The sequence below is a fragment of the Oxyura jamaicensis genome, chromosome 20 (assembly GCF_011077185.1).
Source record: "Oxyura jamaicensis isolate SHBP4307 breed ruddy duck chromosome 20, BPBGC_Ojam_1.0, whole genome shotgun sequence".
Taxonomy (NCBI): Eukaryota; Metazoa; Chordata; class Aves; order Anseriformes; family Anatidae; genus Oxyura; species Oxyura jamaicensis.
The window spans coordinates 7819867-7840625 of record NC_048912.1 but is presented as its reverse complement, the minus strand read 5'-3'; the positions used below and the strand labels follow the sequence as shown (position 1 = coordinate 7840625).

At 40.7% G+C, this 20759-nt stretch overlaps 1 protein-coding gene across 1 annotated transcript in view; it reads right to left on the bottom strand.

Moving 5' to 3' along the window:
* Nucleotides 1–1415: 1415 nt before the first annotated feature.
* The window catches only part of BCAS4 (breast carcinoma amplified sequence 4), a 40299-nt gene continuing 20955 nt past the window's right edge, over nt 1416–20759 (bottom strand). The window contains exon 5 of the mRNA XM_035344007.1: nt 1416–2038. Within this exon, the coding sequence (XP_035199898.1) occupies nt 1934–2038 (105 nt within the window). The 3' untranslated portion in view covers nt 1416–1933. The remainder of the gene's footprint in view (nt 2039–20759) is intronic.

Below are 20759 nucleotides of genomic sequence, written 5' to 3'. Positions count from 1 at the left end.
GCCGGAGACCGTTAGGGATAGCTGCATTTTTATATGACACAATCTATTTCTATGGGCTTGTAATAACAGTAATTTTGGACCATCATTTACTGCACTGACCTGCAACTGACACGTACTGCTTCAACAAGTACGCTTTTCCCAGTTCTTTTACTACGCTCCCCTGCTTCCATCCCTTCCCCCTCCCTCCTCATGGCCTGGTTAGAGAACACAAGCTTTCATCCAACCTAAACAGTTATTTTCCAGCAGGGACAGAGACACAGCTTTTGCTGAACTAGTTTTCTATCAGCTGCACCATACGCTAACGTCACACTTGATCTCGGCATTTTGCTTCAGGTACTGTGAATTAACACTATCTACACTAGCGTTTGTACTCAGTCAAAATCTTTTACGTGATGTTCCAGAAATATCTGCATTGAAGCTGTACTTCACAAGCTTTTAACCTTACTGAACAAGTGACATTTAACACTGCCATCCTCTGTCCAGCTGAAACGTTTCTGCAACTTGCCAATTAATGCTTGACCCTTCGACAAGACAGAAACCTCAATATTTGCCCAGTATTTTTATGCTAACTTTCTAGTGTTCTCACCAAGAAATCAGCGATTGCAAATACCCACTAATACAGCAATCCATTTTGTTGTACATATATTTCAAACACTACTAAGATAAAATAAGTTTATTTCAATTTTTCACTGGAACAAAAAAAAAATATATCAGGAATATGGTATCTGTATTGTCTCTTCATTTTTGATAATAAAGCTGCTGCTATTTGGATACACGGGTTGCTATAATTAGAGTATTTTGTTACCTTCATAATTAATTTTCCTCTCTGTAATACCAGTTCGTTTGTAATAATCCATTTCAATAACCTGCATTGCAGGGGCAGAGACATGGACTAGGTTTGTCTATTGCTTTATATTTTAATTCAACTTTATCTTTCAACATCAGTTCCACTAATAAATATGAAAAGGTTGAGTTCATTTATTTCTGCATCAGAAAAGCATTGGTCTCCATGGTAACTCAAAGCCATGTAGCTTTACTTTCACCATAAGATCTTTTTTTTTTTTTCCTTTGGCTCCTCCATTAAAGAGCACTTATTTCTATTTCTCCAAATTGTACTATATGCAAAGCCAATCATCTAAAATTGTTTATTTTCAGAAGCAATCTACCATTTCAGCCAATACCCCCTTATTGTTGCCATAGTGAGATTTTCTGTGTATAAGGGAGATGAGTATCTTCTAAACGAAGTATATAACCAGCTCTTTCTAGTGTTTTCTATTCAGACAAGTGAGTGGGGTATTTTTGGTTGCCCTAGACATATTTTGCAGTCAAATAAAAAGCTATAGGTGGGATGTTGAACTAGTCTCCTTTGGTGCTGGTTAAATAGAATCTTGATTACAAAATGGCACATCCATAGGTCCATAATAACTTCGCAGAAAGTTTATTCATACCATTCAACTTACGTTACACAACAGCTTTTAAAACCCTATTCCTCTTTTGAAGAAGAGTGCTGGAAACTCCAGCCACGTGTGGTTTATTGAATTTTTAAATTCTGATAATGATTTTCTGCTCTCTTGTAAAGTCCGAGCATTTGTGAAGCTGGCAGTATTAACAAATTGTATTGATACTTTTAGCACGCTATACTAGCACACTCTTCAACCTTCTGATCATTTTAATAATAAAAATGTGAGGGTAAAAGTAAGTTTTTGTGTATTTTCTTTGCTGATTTAGTAAGCTTATAGTGCAAACTACTATGACCAAATCTTAGAATACATGTTCCAGACTCTGTATGGCCACAGCACGATTGGAAAGCTTTAGCTTCCCATAGAAATACTAACCAAAGATCTGACATGTAATGGTTACTTTGTCACTAGAAAGAAGCATGAGCCATAAGAACAAACCCAGCCTTTCCTAAAAAGCTGTTGGGAGACACAAATTAGTGGTTTGGGTATTTGGTACCTACATAGTTCATAGGAAAATAGTCTTCAGTTCTGTAGAGTTTTGGCAGATTGTAGGAGCTTGCTACTGATGGAGGACGACTCTGAAACAAGAACAGGACTGAAATTAATCTTATTGTTAAACAACAGGAAATAATGCCTTGAGGGATTCTTCAGAATAAGTGTATGCACTGGAGCTGCATTACGTGCACCAAATGAGGGAGAAGATGTGAATGATGAAGTGGCTTGATTAAACCTTTTGTAGCTTGCATGAATGTCAATCAAAAGAATGGAGAGCAGGTACCCTGCTGCCAGCCGTTATCTCACTGTAAAGGTAGGTACAGGTTTTGAAATTGCTAACATACAAAATACTACTTCCTGTGCTCCGGCAGAAGACATGGTAGGCAGGCTCCAAATGGAAAATGACTTCATGATGAACCATGTTTGCAAACCATATCTCACAACATCCTTTTCCTTTAGTGTTAAAGCTAATTGTTTAAAGCTGCAATTCAAAAACAAACAAAAAGCCTTCCACTCTATATTCTGCTTTACTTCACAAAGGATACTACCCACCATTAGAAAGTTGTGGTTTTGTCTGTTTTTAAAATGAGCTCTCTACTTGCTCTGGTTCAAAAATATGCTGGTGATTACTTTGACTTTGCACCCTGCATCCTAGAATGCATATTTAACCACAAACTGTTGTAACTACAATACTTAGATAGTTGAACAGTACATTCAAATTTTAGCACTGGGAGAAGTTAAATTCCTCAGAAAGCTAGCTTTATTGTGTTTGTTCCTTTATGCCAAATAGTTGTTTTTTTAGGGGAGGGGGGAGCAGCTTTCTCTCAAAACATGTTACTCTAAAACAGGTAAGAGCATCAGGAACTGGAATGGTAAAATTACAAATGTTTCTGTTCATTTAATCTCCTGCTTTTGCAATACATATCTTGGGAATCCATAATGCTGTGAAAAGATGAGGGACCTCTAGCTAGTAACTTCAAATCAGGTGCATTCCATATGAACAATGAATTTACTCCTAAATACAGGTGACGTGTGTATATATATATATATATATATATATATGTGTATGTGTGTGGCTTCGTGATCACCTATATTTGCATGTGTGTTCTTGATCTCTCTTGTACAAGAGAGATGGGGGAAAAAAAAACAACCCTGCAGCATCTCATAATTAAAGTTATTTTCCAATACAAGATAACTGGCTCTGTAAACAATTCTGAAAATGTAAAGTTGTTTGCTTTCATACCTGATTCTATTAGCAATCACCTTAGCTGGATTAATATTGAACAGTTAAAAATAGAGTAGAACACAGGGGAAATCAGTTTTAAAGCACAGAAAATGCAAATTAGTTAGTAACACTGGAAAAGACTGACTAAAGAAATAGAGAGAGGGATTTAGTTTTGCTTGTGGGGTTTTGAAGAATTCAAATAATTGATTAATGCTGTACTGAGGAGGATCAAATAATATTTCTACAGTGCAACTCTTCAAACCTCTAGCTAAAATCAGTCTCAATGGCAAATTAAGAACCTAACCCTCCATAAAGCTAAAGGTCTTAAAGCTCTAAATGTGATGTACATTTCCACAAAACGGTTTACTAGGTAGATGTAATCTTCACATTTATCTGTATTTAATTTTCAGATATGTGTTTCAAGCTGTTTCAATTCTGTTTACATAAATTTCTTGATAGTCCACTGTTAATTCATGGGAATAGATGCTGTCTCTCCACATACATCTAGGCATGATTTAAGAAGGAAATATTCATTTATATAACGACCTAGGAACCGGGTACCTAAGCTGCATTGCTCTGCTGTCATTGTCAAAGCAGTCAGGATGACTGGGGTTCTGCTGACAAACTCTCCGTTGGCACATCTAGGAGAACAAGACCATGTTCTCAGAGGACATTTACCAGATATTAGAATATAAAAACGTCGCTATGGGAGAGAAACACTAAATCATCAACAGACACATGTTGCTTTGCAGTTTTTACGTGCAGACCCAAGCAGAAGGAGATAGGCTCCTTTTAATGGGTAGAATGCTAGAATCCTTAATGTAGAAAGTAATCAATTTTTTTCCACCTAAGACTGAAAATCAGCAGCCAGTCAAAACCACTGAGTAAGAGAAGACAAAGAATCTGAATTGATCGTGTAGTACTACTAGTAACTAGGCTCATGTCTGCAAAACAAAGGAGAGGAAAAGCAAGCTGTAACAATCGTCTGTGTTCACAGTGCAGTACTGAGATGCTTTGGACTCCCAATAGTAAATGAGAGGCAAAGATACCACTCCCTACAACCTGACAACATTTTACAAGGAACGGGTCTGAAAAGCTCTTCTTCACGATGGTACAAATGCCATGCAGGGTTAAAAGACAAGGACACAGGGAATCTCTGCTGTACACATCACACAGACTGAAGATGAAACAATTCCTTTGTGGTCAGGCTGCTTTGAAGCTTAAAGAGAAAGCAATACAGTTGCTAGCTAAGGAGGGGAAAAGAAAAACGGGAGGCAAGGGGGTGGCTTGAAATTCCAAAGTCATAAAAAAAATAAAGGCTTAAGTGGCAACAAATGGCTTTTAACCTCCAGATCATTTGATTCGTGTCTGTCACAATCTGTTTATGTCTAATCCAGGCTATGAAGGCCTCAGGACAAGGTGCTGTCATCTCACTGGCCTCTGTGAACACCTATGGCACCTACTGCGTGCTGATACACAAATCCTTATTTCTCCTCTAACTTGTCTCAGGTCAGGTCTGAGCCAGTTGAGCACAGTCCAGCAGCTTTGCGCTGCACCTGAGTTACAGCAGCAGTGCTGAGGGAGAGCCCTAATCCTCACACCTGTCACTAGCAGTAAGCTCGCTCAGCGTTTCAAAACTGAACATTTACGACATCGGGCATTTCAAGCCAATGCACGTTTTAGCACAACGGAGTGGTATCCAGCACTACTGAACCCCGCTGAAGTCCCCTTAGAAAACACAGCCTGTAACAACATGAAATACAAAGCACACATATATATCTAAATCGAAGCACCGCTGTAGCCCAATCTGCCACTGCCTTGGAGTTTCTAACCAGGAAAAGGAAGCTAACAAGTAGGAAGGTCAGTGAAACACGAGTGCGAAACAGAGCTCTGTTGGGATGCCCCATAGCACTGAAGCTTTTCTCCCAAACGTGGAAGCCATTAACTTAAAGATCCAACAATGAGTCAATAAACTGAGGAAATAAGGAATGAAGAAATTATAGAGGAGTTTAGCATTTGGAAGGAAGAATAGCAGATTTAGATGAAGCTAGATGAAATAATAGAAATGAAAAGCTTAAAGCACTTGAGAGTGCTTTTGAAAAATAAAGTGCACGCAGTAATTCTGCGCTTGCAGGCAGCTAACTGAAATGGCATGTACAATCATGCCTGAAAGATTAAAACTTCTGGTGGCAGCTCCAGAGACTTCAGCGCGTTACACTTCAACAGGCAGCCCAGTCATCCAGGGAGACAAGTTGTGTGACATACTATCTAAGGCACTAAAAACACCCCTTGAGAAAATCAGTTTGAAGCCCCTCAAAGGCAAGCCCCCAGCTGGGACAGCAAAAGACATGAGAGTAGTACAAAAATGACCCATTTAAGAGCTTTGTGGTTACTCTGACAACTGCAACCTAGCATCAGAATGGCAAGTTGGGTCAAAAGGTGGTCACAGATTACATCACCTCCAGGAAACAGCTTAATTCACAGGCAGATTCCACATTCTGTTGAAGAAAAACTACAAATGCTGGGCTGAGTGTCAGCTCGCTTCGCTTCATTTTCATAGGCAGCCTTCAGTCAGCCTGCCTCAGCTCCTGCACCTTACATTGAAGGCAAGGCGCTCCAAGAATTCCTGGTGTGGACACAGAAAATTGTTGCCTTTCCATTTAAGTATCTAAGAGATGTTCCAGTAATCCACTTTGGTAGTGCTTTTCTAAGGCAGATGTAGGGCACGCACCCCTAAGGGGCCGTGAGCCCAGCCCCGCAAGACAATTCATCCATCTGTCCCTGGCTCTTTCCCTCTGCACCTCCAGGCAGAGCAGGAATGGAACCCATCGCCTGGGAGCCCATCACAGAAGCAGGTGGGCAAGCACAGGACGTGGGGTCTTGGGGTGCAGGGGCACTGCCACAGCCAGCAAGGGCACCAGCAGGGAGCTGTGGTGCCACTGTGAGGATTTCTGACCCCATGCCAAACGGTATGTTTATCCGGGCTATTGCAGTGTGCCTGATCATTATCAGCTAAAACATTGAGCTATTTTCACAGACAGAAAATAGAGCATTACCTGAGAAAACGAGGAGGGATATTATTTAAAAAAAAAAAAAAAGTGAAAGTTAACCTTTCATATGTTGCATTTCTGGAAACTTAGCCAGCGACTTGAACTTCCATTCTTACTTTGAAGAAAATACAGCAATCATGCCAGATTACACACACCATCCTACCCCCCCCCCTTTTTTTTTAAAAAAAAAGCAAATGAACAAACAAATCCTCTCCTTTAAGGCTACCCAATTTAAAGCCTTGGTAGTTCAACTCAGATGGATTTATTAACAATAGCTGTACTGGAGTTGCTATTCCTCATCCGCCTGAGCAGAGCTCCCGGTCAGTTTTGCCTCTTCAAAGCTATGAAAATAAAATATTATGTCCACACTGCTGGGCCGTGATGCTGACTTTGCCTACAGTGCTATTCATGTCTCCTCAGCTCCTGAAGCCATTTATCGTACATCTGCTGCCCACCACCTGAAGCAGCACTAACACCTTTCCCTTGACACCCATAAACATATTTGCTGCTGTTAGCTTCCAGTGAAGGACCTCCAAAGCTTCCTGGAGCGCAGCTCAAGGAGCACTTCTCTACAGAAACCTGGAACAGCAATTCAAACTCTGCTATCAAATATAAGAGTTGATTCTTGCCTGTCTGGCAAAAATTATTTTCCACATTTGGTCATTCTCAGGGGTATTAAGATCAATATGTACACTGTAGGAATGATCAAAACCAGGCAAAAACTGAACACTATTTTTTTGGCAGCTCCAAAATCAGGCAAACATCCTCATTTTAACTAAAAGGCCAAAATTTTCCAGCAAAATTTCAAAAATGTTGATTTCGGTCCCTATCAACCTTAATTTTTATGCAATTTTATAAAACAATGGTAAAATATTTTCAACTACAATAGATTTAAAGTTCAACATCAGAAAATACTTAAGAATAAAAAACTAGCAATTTTGACTCTTCTAACCCAGCTTGTTCTGGTTATTGCCAGTCCACCTAGTGCAGTGCTAGTGGCCTCTTGTGAGAGGGTTTTGGAAAAACCATGAAATAGTCGCGGTATTTTTCACACATCTGCTCTGAAGCTGAGCACAACCAATCCTCACCTGCATATTCTTCCCAGAAGGAATCACTCTGAATCGGGGGGCTGAGGATGGAGCAGCCTGTGGAAGTGGGTCAGTTTGAAAAGGCCTCGCATCACCCAGCCGAACCGTCTGCACCCGTGGGAAAGGGCTGTTACCAGCCAGTTACGTAAATGCACTGACATTCGACCTACTATACATTTGAATTTTTCTAAAGTAGGAAGTCGTTTAATTGCCCAACATTTCCACTGCATTAATCACTTAGAGTTTGCTATCATATTGTCCAGATATCTCATACTGCCTGAAAGAAGTTTTCTCTCCTGCAGCTCCTCTTAACACAAAAATAAGTCAAGCCACCATCAAAACTGCACAGCGTCTTCGGACTTCTTTTGAACCTTAGATCCATACATATTGAAACATGAGATAATCCACAGGTCTGTTCTCAGGCATACTACCACCCGTTAAACACTCGCTATGTACCAAGAAGGTACATGAGGACATTTTTAAAAGATGAGAGGGGGTCTAACGTGCACTGCTGCCACATCAGAGGACATCTTTTGCTTTGGATGGCTTCCATGGTAATTCTTATCTCCCGTTTGTGGGGCTAGCAATCCCACTGTGCCAAGACAAACGAGCTCGGTTCTTCTATAGCGCGTGCTGAGTAAAACGCTCCAGTGAAAACACGTCACACGTCATCTACACGAATGTGAAGAAACAAGCAATGTAAAAACAGTGCTGAGGGTTATCCTTAGCTAACTAACAAAGCCTCAGAAGCTTCTTAAAGCTTCTTAAAGTTGCTTAACCAGTGTCAAGGAATCACCCTCTAATTAGCAACTTCAAACTAGATCGAAGATTAATCCTAACAATAGCCTTACAAACTAGTCAAACACTGTTACACCTTGGGAAACCAAGGCAGAAAGGTTGGATGACAGACGGACAGCAAGTCATGGCAGAGCCCAGATTTAAATCAGGACTGACAGAGGAATTCTGGCAGATCCTGCAGCACTGGTTTAAAACTTCACTGCCTACAGCTGTCCTCCCCATTCCTCTCCCAGAGGTTATTTTTCTCTCAGGCTCAGCAGACAGAATTATGTCGCCACATCGCAGCCATCCGGGTTCAGTCTGGCACACTACCTGGAGTCACAGAAGATAGGTGGGTTTGTGCTAAGGTGCACAAACTATTAATTGCAAAAGCTAGATTATGGGTGTAAATTCTCATCTTCTCTTCAAGAGAGCAGCTTCTGAAAGGGAGGCCAACAGTAATGTCAGACCATTCCAATTTTCAGGACACAAGCCTCAGAGCCCAATTTATGCATATGTCCCCAATTTATACTTATATTCTTTACCCTGTATGACTTGCAAGAATTGGACTTCATTCTCAACTCGACATGCACAGCATCTTTTACTATGTCGGCAAGGTTAAGAAATTTATCTATGATTCTTTAAGCCCAGAATACACCTTGGTTAGGAATGTAAGTTGCAGAATGTTCTTCCTGAGAAAATACAAGTCTATTCTGACTCTGGGACCTGCACCTGTCGCAAGCTGAAGTCAGCAGAGCTGGACATCTGACCTCACCACAGCACCCACAAAACTTTCCAGTGCCGACCTCAGTAAATTCATGCTACAGGATTCTGTTGAGAGCAATCTTACTTTCTCCTTTTTCCTTCAGATCCAAGGGATTACTGTGAAGACTTTAAAGTAGTTTATTAGCTGTCTAAAAAAACAGAAGGACGCAGAGGCTTTTGCTAAGAGAGAGTGAGATGGAGAAGAGATGCAACAGTTCTGAAGAACCTCACAGCAAGATGTGTTCAAACTGTACAGTCTGAGATCTTGTGCTTAGGCATGTTATCCCCCAGCCTTTCTTCCCTTCAGTGATGAATCTAGTCTCTCACTAATATAATCATTTTCCCTATATACTGTTGCCAGAAGGAGCATGTCCTTTTAAAAAAAAAAGAAAGTCTGGATTTGTTTTGTTGTTGTGAGTTGTGATTGGTCTGACAGTCTGCATCTATGAGGCTTCCTAAAGGCAGTTTGCTCTGGTTTCAGCACTTGCACTCTCTCAATTTATTTCTCAACAAGAAGCAGGGATACATTTGGGGCCGCTCCTCATGTATTAATCTTCAGGAAAGCCAAAAGGGAGCAGGACTGAAAGAAAGAATGAGGCAAACTAAGATAAATAGTAACAATAATACCAAGCATTTCTATCTGCAGGAGCACAACAAGCAGAAACTGGACATCTGATCTTCACAATATCCTTCTAACACAAGTATGCTCATTTTACTAATGAGATAACTCGATACATTCTTTGTCGTGGGATTTACTGCCAGGCCTGCCCCCAGAATTCCCAAGTCCCTCTCTAGAGGTACAGTCTAAGGAGGTGTGTAAGACAGGGCAGATCCAAATAGAGAATCTTACAGCAAACTGGAAAAACAAGCAAGCGAAAAACCCACAGGTGTAGTGGACCAAATGGATGCATCTGAGGATGTTTAAGTTGCTGGTTCACATCACTGTAAGGCTGCTGTCTGGCATAGTAAAGGTCAGGGCAATCAGAGAAGGTTCTTGATGACTGGAAAAAAGCCAAATGTCATCCTCATCTTCAAGAAGGTCAAGGAGGAAGATATGGGGAACTACAGGATGCTTAGCCATACCTCATTCCCCAAGAAAATATGGAGCAAATCCTTTGGGAATCCACACCCCACACTTCAAACAAAAGAAAGTGATTGAAAAGAGACAGCATAGATCTAATTAGGTCAAATAATTGATACCTAACCCAGTTAACAGCTGGCTAGAAAGCAGCTTTGGAGAAAAAAGTACAGGAGCCCTCACAGGCAGCAAGCTGAACCAGAATCAGCGGGGTGTTTTGGCAGTGATGAAAACTAATGGCATATGGGTATGAGTAAAAGCACAACCAACAGACTTAGGGAAGCAATCACTCCGAACTATCTAGTACCTGCGAGACTGAATCCAGAGTACTGTGTCTGGTTTTGGACTCCCCAATTCATAAAGGATTTACTGCACTGACATACTTGGATCAAATCCAGCAGAGGACGATCAAGATGCTTGGGGGCTGGAGCACATACAGGGTGATGAGAGGTTAAGACAGCCAGTTTCCTCAGCCTGAGGAAGAGAAGTGCAATACAGCTGATGTCTTCAACTATCTAATAGATGAGACAGAGTTACTTAAAGAGAAAACAGAGCTGGACTCGACTCAGAAGAACACAGCAAAAAAACTACACACAATTCATACGAGTTGCAGAAAGAGAAGTAACAATTAGACATATGCAAAAGATTACAGTCGATGAAGTACTCAAAGACTGGAACAGGTGCCCAGAGAGGTCGTAAAATCTCCATCCTCAGAGATGCTCAAAACTTGACTGGACAAGACCCTGGCAAGCCTGATCTAACTGCAAAGATGACCTTGCTTTCAGTAGGGAACCAGACCTGATGACCTCTGAAAGTTGTTTCTAACTTCTATCATTCAGTAATTGTAACAGAGGCACAGAAGCAATAAATTACTTGAACTCTGTCTGTGGTCTTAATCGTGTTAACCCTGGGCTTTAAACGCAGCATTTCCAGGCTATTTATTCCATTCCCTAACTGCTGAGGAATCCCCACGTGGTATTAGGGTTATGTAGGTTTGGGTTAAGTAGGTTTTCTGCCTTCTTGCACAAGTTAAATTATAAATTTAAAAAAAAAAAAAAAAAAAAAACAGGGCTGTACTCATATTATCCAGTGGCACTTCAAACAAAATGTGCAAAGTCCAACAGTACTTTCTATGTCTGTTACTCATGTCCAATAGTCAAAATTAATTTATTCATTACTCACTAATGTATCACTTGCCAACTGTTTCAGTCCAGTTCCCAGGGGACTGGAAGTTATACCCACAGATGTTAGATAGCTTTTTCCCCAAAGGTGCTAAAGTGGAGGGCTAGGGATTCTCAAATAAACCTCTAATCCCATCTCTCAGTCTTTCTGCAGCAATGGGTTAAGGCATAAACAGCAGACTCCAAAGCTGTCAGTTTGAGACTTATATGAGCACTTTTTTCTTTATTAATACAGTGTCTGAGTTGAGCACATACAATATCAGAATAGTAATAACCTCAAATTATAGGTCCCTTTGCAAATCAATTCAAACCAACACATTTTCTCATCTAAGATATTTAAACATTTGGAGCCTCTTGTACATGGAACAACAGCTGAAGTCCCCAAGGAAAAACTCAAACTGCTTTCACTTTCTGGAGTAATACCATAGACAAAAGCAAACAAAAACAATACCATCTATCTGAAGCAGGAGGTAGCATTATATCCAGAAGGGAGTCTAATTATAATGAGAATCAGATAAAGCTAGTAAAAAAATAGATTGACCAAAGAGAGACAACAAAACACAAGGAGTTCACCGTCCTTTCCTTGGTGAATTATTCACTCTGAGTCTGTCACAGTAGCCAAGTCAAGGAAAGAGCCTGCTTCCCAAGCTGGCTGTTTCAATATTGCCATAATACAAAATAACCTTTCGACTCCTTGTCTAAGATGATAAAAAAGCAATCAGACAGTATGAATGTGCAACATGACTGAGCTCAAGCTCATACTAGGAAGGCATTTGGATGTAGTCTACATGACTAATTAAGAGTCTTTACAGTTACTGTACTTCAGTTCTATTATCTGTAAAATGGGGGCAACTAATCAGTATGAAACTTTGTATGTAAACTCACCCATTTTATTACAGTAGTTCCAGCAGCACCAAACAAGTTGCCAGAACACCTCGGTGCAATTTATGACTGCTGTCTCCTCTTCAGCTGCTATGCACCTCACCACAGAACTTAGCTTCATCTTCTTAGTAACTTCTTATGCACTGGAAGGCTGCTATTAGGTCCCTGTAAGGTTTCACTTCTTCAGACTGAATAAACTCAGCTGTCTAAGATTCTTTTCACTGACTGGGTGCTCCAGCATCTTTGTGGCCCTCTCCAGAGCTCAGTCAAGTTTGTCAACATCTTTCTTACACTGAGGCTCTCAAAACTAAACTTAGTATTCCAGGTGCATTTTAAGAAATGCCAAAAAAAAGAGAATAATCACTTCCCTCAATCTACTGGTCATGTTCATGTTGATATTGCCCAATAAAGCTGGTCGGTGGTAAACTGCTAACTCATCGTTAGCCTACTGTCTGGAAAGATCCTTGGGTCTTTTTCAGCAAGGTTGCTCTACACCCAGTCAGTCCCCGTCTTGTACCACAGCAGGGTGTCAGTCCGTCCCAAGTACAGGATATAGTGCTTATCCTTTTCGAATTTCAAGAGATTCAAGTGAGCACATTCCTCTGGCCTCCTGATGTCCTCAGCAAGGCAGCATGCTCTCAGTTTACTGTAGTCCATAAACTTGATGACAGTGCATTCTGTCTCCTCTTCCACATCACTGATGAAGATATTAGGCAGATGTCTGACAACTATACCTGTAACTGAGATCCAGGTAGAGTACAATCCACTAACAACTACCCTTTGAATCTAATGCTTCTTCACCCATTTAGTCTACCCATCTAGATCATAACATGCCAATTCGGATACAAGGATGCTGTAGGTGTCTGTATCAATGCTTCCTAAGGACAAGGTACGCAACATCCACTGCCCTCCGCTCATCCACAGTGACATCATGTCACTCCCAGTGACTTCACAGGCAGAATTAATCTCACATTCCTAAAAGAGAAATCATGCTAGCAAAAAATATTCATAAAGGAAAAGTATTAAAGCAGATAGGTCTTGGGCCTACATTTCCTGTGTTTCCATGTAAGGCAACGGGAAATGAAAGCACACAGCACCTTGGGCAATGCAGCAGATACCAAAAACATGGCAAGCATACAGTAGCATTAAATTTAGCCTGACAAAATATACAATATTTTAATGCTCAACGAGAAGGCTTTCAGACAGTGAAACTGATCCACCCACAAGTCATAGCAGATGGAAAATTACACTCAGTTTCCAAGAGTAATACAGCAGGAAACAAAGATCAATGAGGTTTGGCTTGTACATCAACCTCTAGTCAGCAGCTATGATGCTGTTCTACAGCAGTATAAGAAATTTGTCCACAAACGCAAGAATAGCCAGCATGCATACACTGTCAAATCAAAGCTCAGTAACTCATCTCCAGCTGAGACCAACAGCTGATGCTTAGGGTATAAAAACAGGGCAAATATGCTGCATTGCTGCTCTGAATACTCTCCTAACCTATAGGAATTTGCAGCATAGACGATCTCAGAAATAGCAAGGTAACTTTGCCTGATCATCTTCAACATACATAAATCTCTCATGTACAACAACAACATTGAGTTCCAGACTTCAGTGATATATGAAAAAAAAATAGTTTTCTTGATAATAATTTTTACTTACTGCCTCATGCAACTTTAGATTTCAAAAAACTCTAACGAATCCTTCTTTAGTGTGGAAAAGAGAAGACTAAAATCATAGTCTGCTTAGCTGCTTCTCAAAGACAGGTGTGAGTTTTGCTGCATCAGGCCCAGAACTTCAGTCAGTACTAAAGGTGAAGCCATGGATTTACAGTGGTACTAGGTTTTTCTTTTTTTTTGCACTTCTCTTAATAATTCCTAACATGCAATTTTCTTTCCTGCCTGCTACTGACCTGTGAGCTGAAGGCTTTCATGAGTCCGTGATGCTTGTTCAGAGACCAACACCATGCAGGGCTCACACACGTCACCCCCATTTGCATCACCTTGTATCTATTGACATTTCATTTTGGCTACAAGTTTTTCCACCCAGTCTCTCAAAGTTGCAGTCTGTCTACACACTCTGCAGTTGGCATTCACTTCTGTGATCTCAAAATAACTGTGTCAACAAGCTTTCTCATCTCATTGTATGCCTCATTTTCTAAATCATTTGTGAACAGCATGCTAGAGATACAGCTAGCATCTGAAAAGCTTCTTCAAAGTCTTTTTGATCAGGAGCAGATAAACTCTTTGGGATCCCAACAGGATGAAGGAGTCAGCACCGCACATGTACGCTTTACAGGCCTGTCGTGGAACATATGTGAATAGAGATTTTAGCAGCTTGACATGAGCACAGCCACTGTGCCTAACTGGGAAATGAATCAGCCCAAACTACATTAAAAAAAAAAAAAAAAAAAAAAAAAAACATAGCCCCACTACTGAGGTCCCATTTCTTTTTTATTTAAAAGAAATAGGGTTTTGTACAAGCTACAACTGTTACCAAAACTAATTTCAAGACCATAAGAATGATCACAGTATTTTGGTTTTACCATCACATATGGTCCCAATGCAGGGGGCGCTCCGGAAATGCAAGAGTTAAGCAGGAACGGTGCAGTGGTTGGAATGGACTAACCAGACTTTTCTGGAAGAGACACAATCAGGAAAGAGCCCGCCATCAATACAGCCAAGTTGTGACAGCTAAGAGTAAAAGTCTGCGTGGGACCAGGCAAAGGCAAAGGGCCCACCAGGGCTGGCAAGGGGGGGCCTGGGCTGAGCCGTGAGGGTGACGGCAGCGCTGCGGAGCTGAGCCCGGCTGCCAGGTTGGCTCTGCACGTGCTCGATTTCTGCAGATTGTCTTGCATTTTTGTTCTTGGCAAGCCGGAGCAGCTTGGGAAGTATTTGCAGGTCTGGCTGCTTAAGCAGGAGCAGCCTCATGAGGAGCACACAACAATTGCCCAAGATGGGCTTGCAGCATTACTGCTGCTCGAAGAAGAAAATCGTTTGCACAATAACTGCTTTCCAGCATCCCAGCTACGCTTCCTACAGCATTTCACCACCCAGCTGCATTACAAAAAAAAAAAACTAAGAGTGAGCATGTTATTTTCATACCTTTTTTTTTAAAGCCATATTGACACATGGACTCTGCGACAAAATGAATGCTACTGAAGGCCCAAAATATCTGCACTGAATATAAATATATTATGAAATAGGTTTCAAACTCAGCCCTGAAGCACCTCCTGATTGGCTGCCAATGATGTCACACGTCCATAAAGCCCAATAAAAGGCATGGGTTAACAAGTCTCCTGCCTGTGAATAAACCCCATGCAGCAGGAGAGCAGCTCACGGACAGGCAGGGATTAACGACACCATCTCGCAGGTAGCTAAAATCCCACGACCTCAGGCCTCGGGGTCGAGCAAGCTGCACGCCGTCTGCCAGAAGTGTGCTCCTGCACCGGCCTCAGCAGTGCTTAACTAAGCATTGTTTACTCGAGAGAAAAGCCTTCCTAAAGGATACCGTAAATCACTGTCAGCTTTAAGGTTTTAAAGATACACTTGTGCATATTCAGAGCAATTACTTTGGTCTTATCTGGTAGTTAGGATACTCCATTTCACAGAGCTGAAGTAACTATGGTTCCCTTTTCAATCAGGAACTTGGCCTTCCGTCCCATTTGAATAAACTACTATTAGTAGAGGGAGGACCATATTTTTACAAAAACCTTAACAAAATTAAAAACCAAACTCAAAAATGCCTTTAAAACATGCTATTTTGGAACTGGTTGCTCACAACGAAGCATGCACTCGTGCTTACAGGTTGCCAGACAAGGAATGCTCATTCGCAGGTTGACGTAGTTTTGACAAACTAAGCAATCCATGCAGAGAGGAATTTGCTGTATAAGATCCCATGTGCGCACGATTCTCATTTACCAGCAACCACTAGTTGTTTTGTTTCTTACCACGAATACAATTTTTGGACCTGGCCTAGTTTCAAATGTTATTAGGTAGACAGCATGCCGTATTGTAGGAAGGAGTCTTACGCATGAGCTGAAAATATACTGAATTTGATCATCCTATTCTAGGCAGTTTTGCTGCCAACATGGGCTATATATAGCATATATATATGTAATAGTTTGCATTCATACTTTGAAAGCAAGAATGCAAGCAGATCATATAGAAATATGAAAGTGGTGTCTGATTTGCTACATAAAACTTAGTTTTTCATATTCTTGCCTGAGATGTAGGACTATTCAATAGAAATAAAATTGCAAGCTACACGATTCAGATATGGAGCTGCTCTAAGGTATTGTATCACTGCACTGCTCAGAGCACCATCACCAATGTAAGAGCAAATGCTGTATGCTGTTGTCTACTATTGCTCCTTCTGCCTCTTTTCAGTTTCCTACTAATGGCAAAAGTGCTAAAACCCACAAGCTCAGTGTCTAGAAACCTCATGCTTTCCTCGATTACTGCTAAAGGATCCCTTTACTGCTGAACCTCAGCACATACCATCAAATATTTCAAGTGGAACAAATTCATTAACTTGTAAACACAACTTAACTAACTGAACACCAGTGACAGAAACCTAGAGCGCTGTTAAATCAACTTCAAGCAGGCACTGCATTTCATGTGTTAATACTTGCCATCTGCTCATGTTGCATTTTTTACCACAAGAAAAAAAAATGTGACTGCTGAGTAAAGACACTTCAAATTAAAAAAAAAAAAAAGAAAGAAAGAAAGAAAGAAAGAAAGAACAGGAGAAACCTGGCCTCACTTAGCCATAAACTATGGGTTCATTTTTTGTTTGTTTTATGCACACATGCACTAAGAACAGAAAAAAAAAATAAGCAAAATAGTCCTTTTAGTTTCTGCTGCTTATAATAGCTACACTAGAAAATTTTAAAGATAAAGAAAAAAAGAAAGTGCCTGTGCATGTTTGGTACTCCAGACAGCAAGAAATTTGCCTCAGGGAGAAACAGTTTGTAAAAGAGCTGGGGGAAGGGAAATATGCTGGGAGACTGTGCAGAAGGGAACCACCGTGTGAGTGTGCGCGTGTGCACATTTGTGTTGAAGGCCCTGGAAAAAAATGCTAGTCACTACGGCTCCTAGAGGCTTCAGCACAGCAAAGCACCTTTCCTGCAACGCATCCATTACGCGGACAGAAGTGCCCGCCAACCACAGAAAATGGCCCAGCCAGAAGGGCTGGAACCCTGCAGATGGAAGGTTTCCCCACTTTGTGAAACATGCCATTTTTCAGCGAGGATTAGAAATCAACTTAAACAAACAAACAAACCTCCTAACTTCTTACCCCCTTGAAAACTAAAGGTGATCAAAATTTTAACCTAAAAGTCAGGCCTAAGACTTAGAGAATGCTAAGACACGATGGTAAGCTTTGTTTTAGTTTTATGGTACTTCATTTGACACTCAGTGTGTTTCTAGTAATATTCCTAAAGAACACTCAAGTCTTTCAGTAATGCGAGTGAAAAGGAATTGGCTATGGCACAAGGTCACCAAGGAATAAATATTTCTGAAGCCATGAAATTCTGATTAGCTATTGCCAAGAAAAACAAACAACAACAACAAACAGATCTGCACTTGTGCCTTTTTAAAGCTGTCATGCTCTGAACGGGTGCTTATCATGCAAGCACCTGATGGCTACTCCGGGGCACGGCACCTGCCGTTAGTATGCCAGATCCCCTGAGGAGCAGCAGCAGCAGGGCTGTGGCTGTAGTCCTGATCTAGATGGGCAAATCCCAAAGCAAGTTTCCCTACAGAACTACATGTGGTGATGGCAATCAAGGTAGAAACTTATTGACTGGAAAAATGGACAAAACCTTTTCACAAAAGTCACTGTGCAGTAACCACGCACAAACACAGGCTCCAATATATGCTCCTAGTTGAAATGATAGAGTTTGTCAGTGCATGAAACTTGAAACTGTGACTTCTGGCTCAGGATCCATCTCATCCATTTACTATTACTAGTGCCTAGAAATATTTACCTTTACAAAACCACAGACTCTTTGGATGTCTCCTTTCTTTGGGTGTATTCCTAACTTTACCTTCCGTGATTTGATATTAGCAGAACTTTATTTGGCTGTTGGGCTCCTATTCCTGGTGACTGCAAATGCTCAAAAAACAAAAACCAAACAACTATTGGCCTATGCTGCACATGACTGAAAAAGGACACTAGCAGGATATAACCATATCACAAATATGTGAACACAAGACATTCTTAATTGTGCAAAAAAACTGTCCGACCCCAGATCCTTTGTATTTAAAGCTCAAGCCTCTTTGCTTCCACACCAGATCAATCTTTCCTGTCCACAAAGGAGACCAGGTGTTTCTTAAATTCACTTAGCATTTCAATCATTCTCACATTAATGAAACCCATATGTGTAAGTATTTAAGTATTACCATCTTTAGTTCCTTACTTACTGCCCTTTTCCTGAAATTTGAATTGAGTAGCTTTCTCTGTGCTAAAAAAAAAAAAAAAAAAAAAAAAAAAAAAAGTTGCATAGATTTTATTAACAGCTTGCATAATTTTTAAGACTGCTGCAAAAATGTGCATTTACCTAGGACAGTTTTGATGCTTGAAAACAAGATGTGCATCTCCCCTGTAACAACATACGAGTTCCTGTTTTCAAAAGCATGTCGGACCAGGATCACCCCTTTTACTGCTACGTCAAGACTGTATATATTAAACTGAAGGCTCAAAGAGAGAAGACCTCTCACTAGGACAGCTGTAGTGATTTTCAACCCCAGTTGACTTCTGTCTCTTCTCCTGTCCCTCCACACTGCATAAGCAGCTGCTGAACTGCCCCAGTTAATAGCCCAGTATATGAAAGAAAAACAAACATTGGTTTCACCTTACTTCTGCATACCAACAAAAGATCCAGCCAAGTTGTCATGTTCCTCAGAAAAACTTGACAGCCACGTCGCTTCTTTGAGTACAAGTTATTCCAGTCTCACTATTGCCATGTAATACAGGTATTTATTCGAGATGCATTTAATGTCTACCCATGCTCCTAGATGACATGCAACTCTAAAAAATAAAGGTCCCAACCAAAACTGATGTGAAAGACATACAGCCACCGAGAGAACAGCAGTCATTCAGGAAAATGAGTCACAGAGGCAGCCAGCAGAACGCAGAATGAGGCTTCCATACGTGACTGTCTCTTACACAGAAAGAAGAGAGGCACTGAAAACGAGTTGATAACATTTTCAGAAGGTGGTGGGCGTCCCAGTTAGAACCATCTACGTGGCAGCAAAAGCAGGGGGGAGAGTTAATTGGACATCTGTGTGAAAGTGAGGGAGGGCAGACAGGAAGGCAATAATAAACTCCGTAACAGACCACGACACGGGGCGAGCATAAGACTCACACTGCAAGGAAGTAGAACCCACGTTTGTCAGACTATGCCTGGGTAAAAATTACAATTCCTTCAAACTGACCTTGCTTACCCAAGACATTTTGGAGAACGGGCAACTTTGTAACAGCACTGTGGCCTTACACTGCATTTGTTAAAACGAAGAGGGAAAAAAAAATTGCCAGAGTCTCACCAACTTCACTCCTTACTTCATACACAGATCATACCAGGGATTTTGGGGAATGCTAAAGTTCAGGCTGATTCCACAAACAACAGTATTTTGTGGATCATTTTGCATGTGAGTAGATATCTATCTACACACATACTTATGATTAATTTGATATGAAAGTATTTATGCAGGACCAAGATTTTCATTTCTCAGACCACCTTCATATTTCATTCACCTTAATCAATAAATGCACTTCCAGAAAAAAAAAGTCATAAAAATAACTTGATTTACAGTGAAGGTCACAGCTGAGTATCACATCAGGATACTGTGAAAATCCACAAGCTACGTGTTCTGCATTACAAAAGACACATCAGAATAAAAATTCCTTTCCAATATTTTCTTGTGCCAACTGCATCCAGATTTTAACACAGAAATTACTCCTGTGTGGAATATTTGGAGTGAGGATTTTTCTGCATAAACCCTTTCCTACCTCACAGCATCTTCTTGGGTCTTGTACCAGTTTATCCGGTTATAAAGTTGATTGTTCATTCACTTCTGAAAAATCACGTATTCACCTTAATCCTTTTAAAAAAAAAAGGACTTGAAGTGGAAAGCTGAAGTGTTAGCATAGGTCAGCAAACAAGTTTCATGGAGACAGAGCCTTCTACTTAATGTTCTGTGGACACTTCAGTGTAGTGCCAGGCTCTACTGTAGATTTATGGTACAACTATGATAAAGTCATTTTTATTTCTGTATGCCTCTAATTCCCATGATGGTACGCATGTATCCGTTTGGCCACCATTTGTCTGGTGTGTTTACGCAGCAAGCGGTTTGCGCCTGGAACTACTGTCAGTTGTGTGCTTCAAGATTCACATCCTGATCTCAGTTAAGCCATACAGACCCTACCATAAGTTATGAATTTAACTTTTTTTGTGTGTGCAGAATTCAGAATAGGAACAAAATAAAGACAGAAATTTTTGTTTTTGTCACACTGAGACCACAATTTCTACAGACATTCCTCCGATGAGACGCTATTACCAAAGTATATATTACATGGTTACAGAAATAAATGGAGGAGCATACCATGCTGTGGAGACAATAATCCACAGAAATATGGTAAAACAAAGTTCCCAACAAGCTCACCACAACTATGGCTGGCAAGAACATAATTTCTCAGTGGATTACAATACATTTGAGATGTTTAACCCTAACATCATGTAATCTGCAGTATG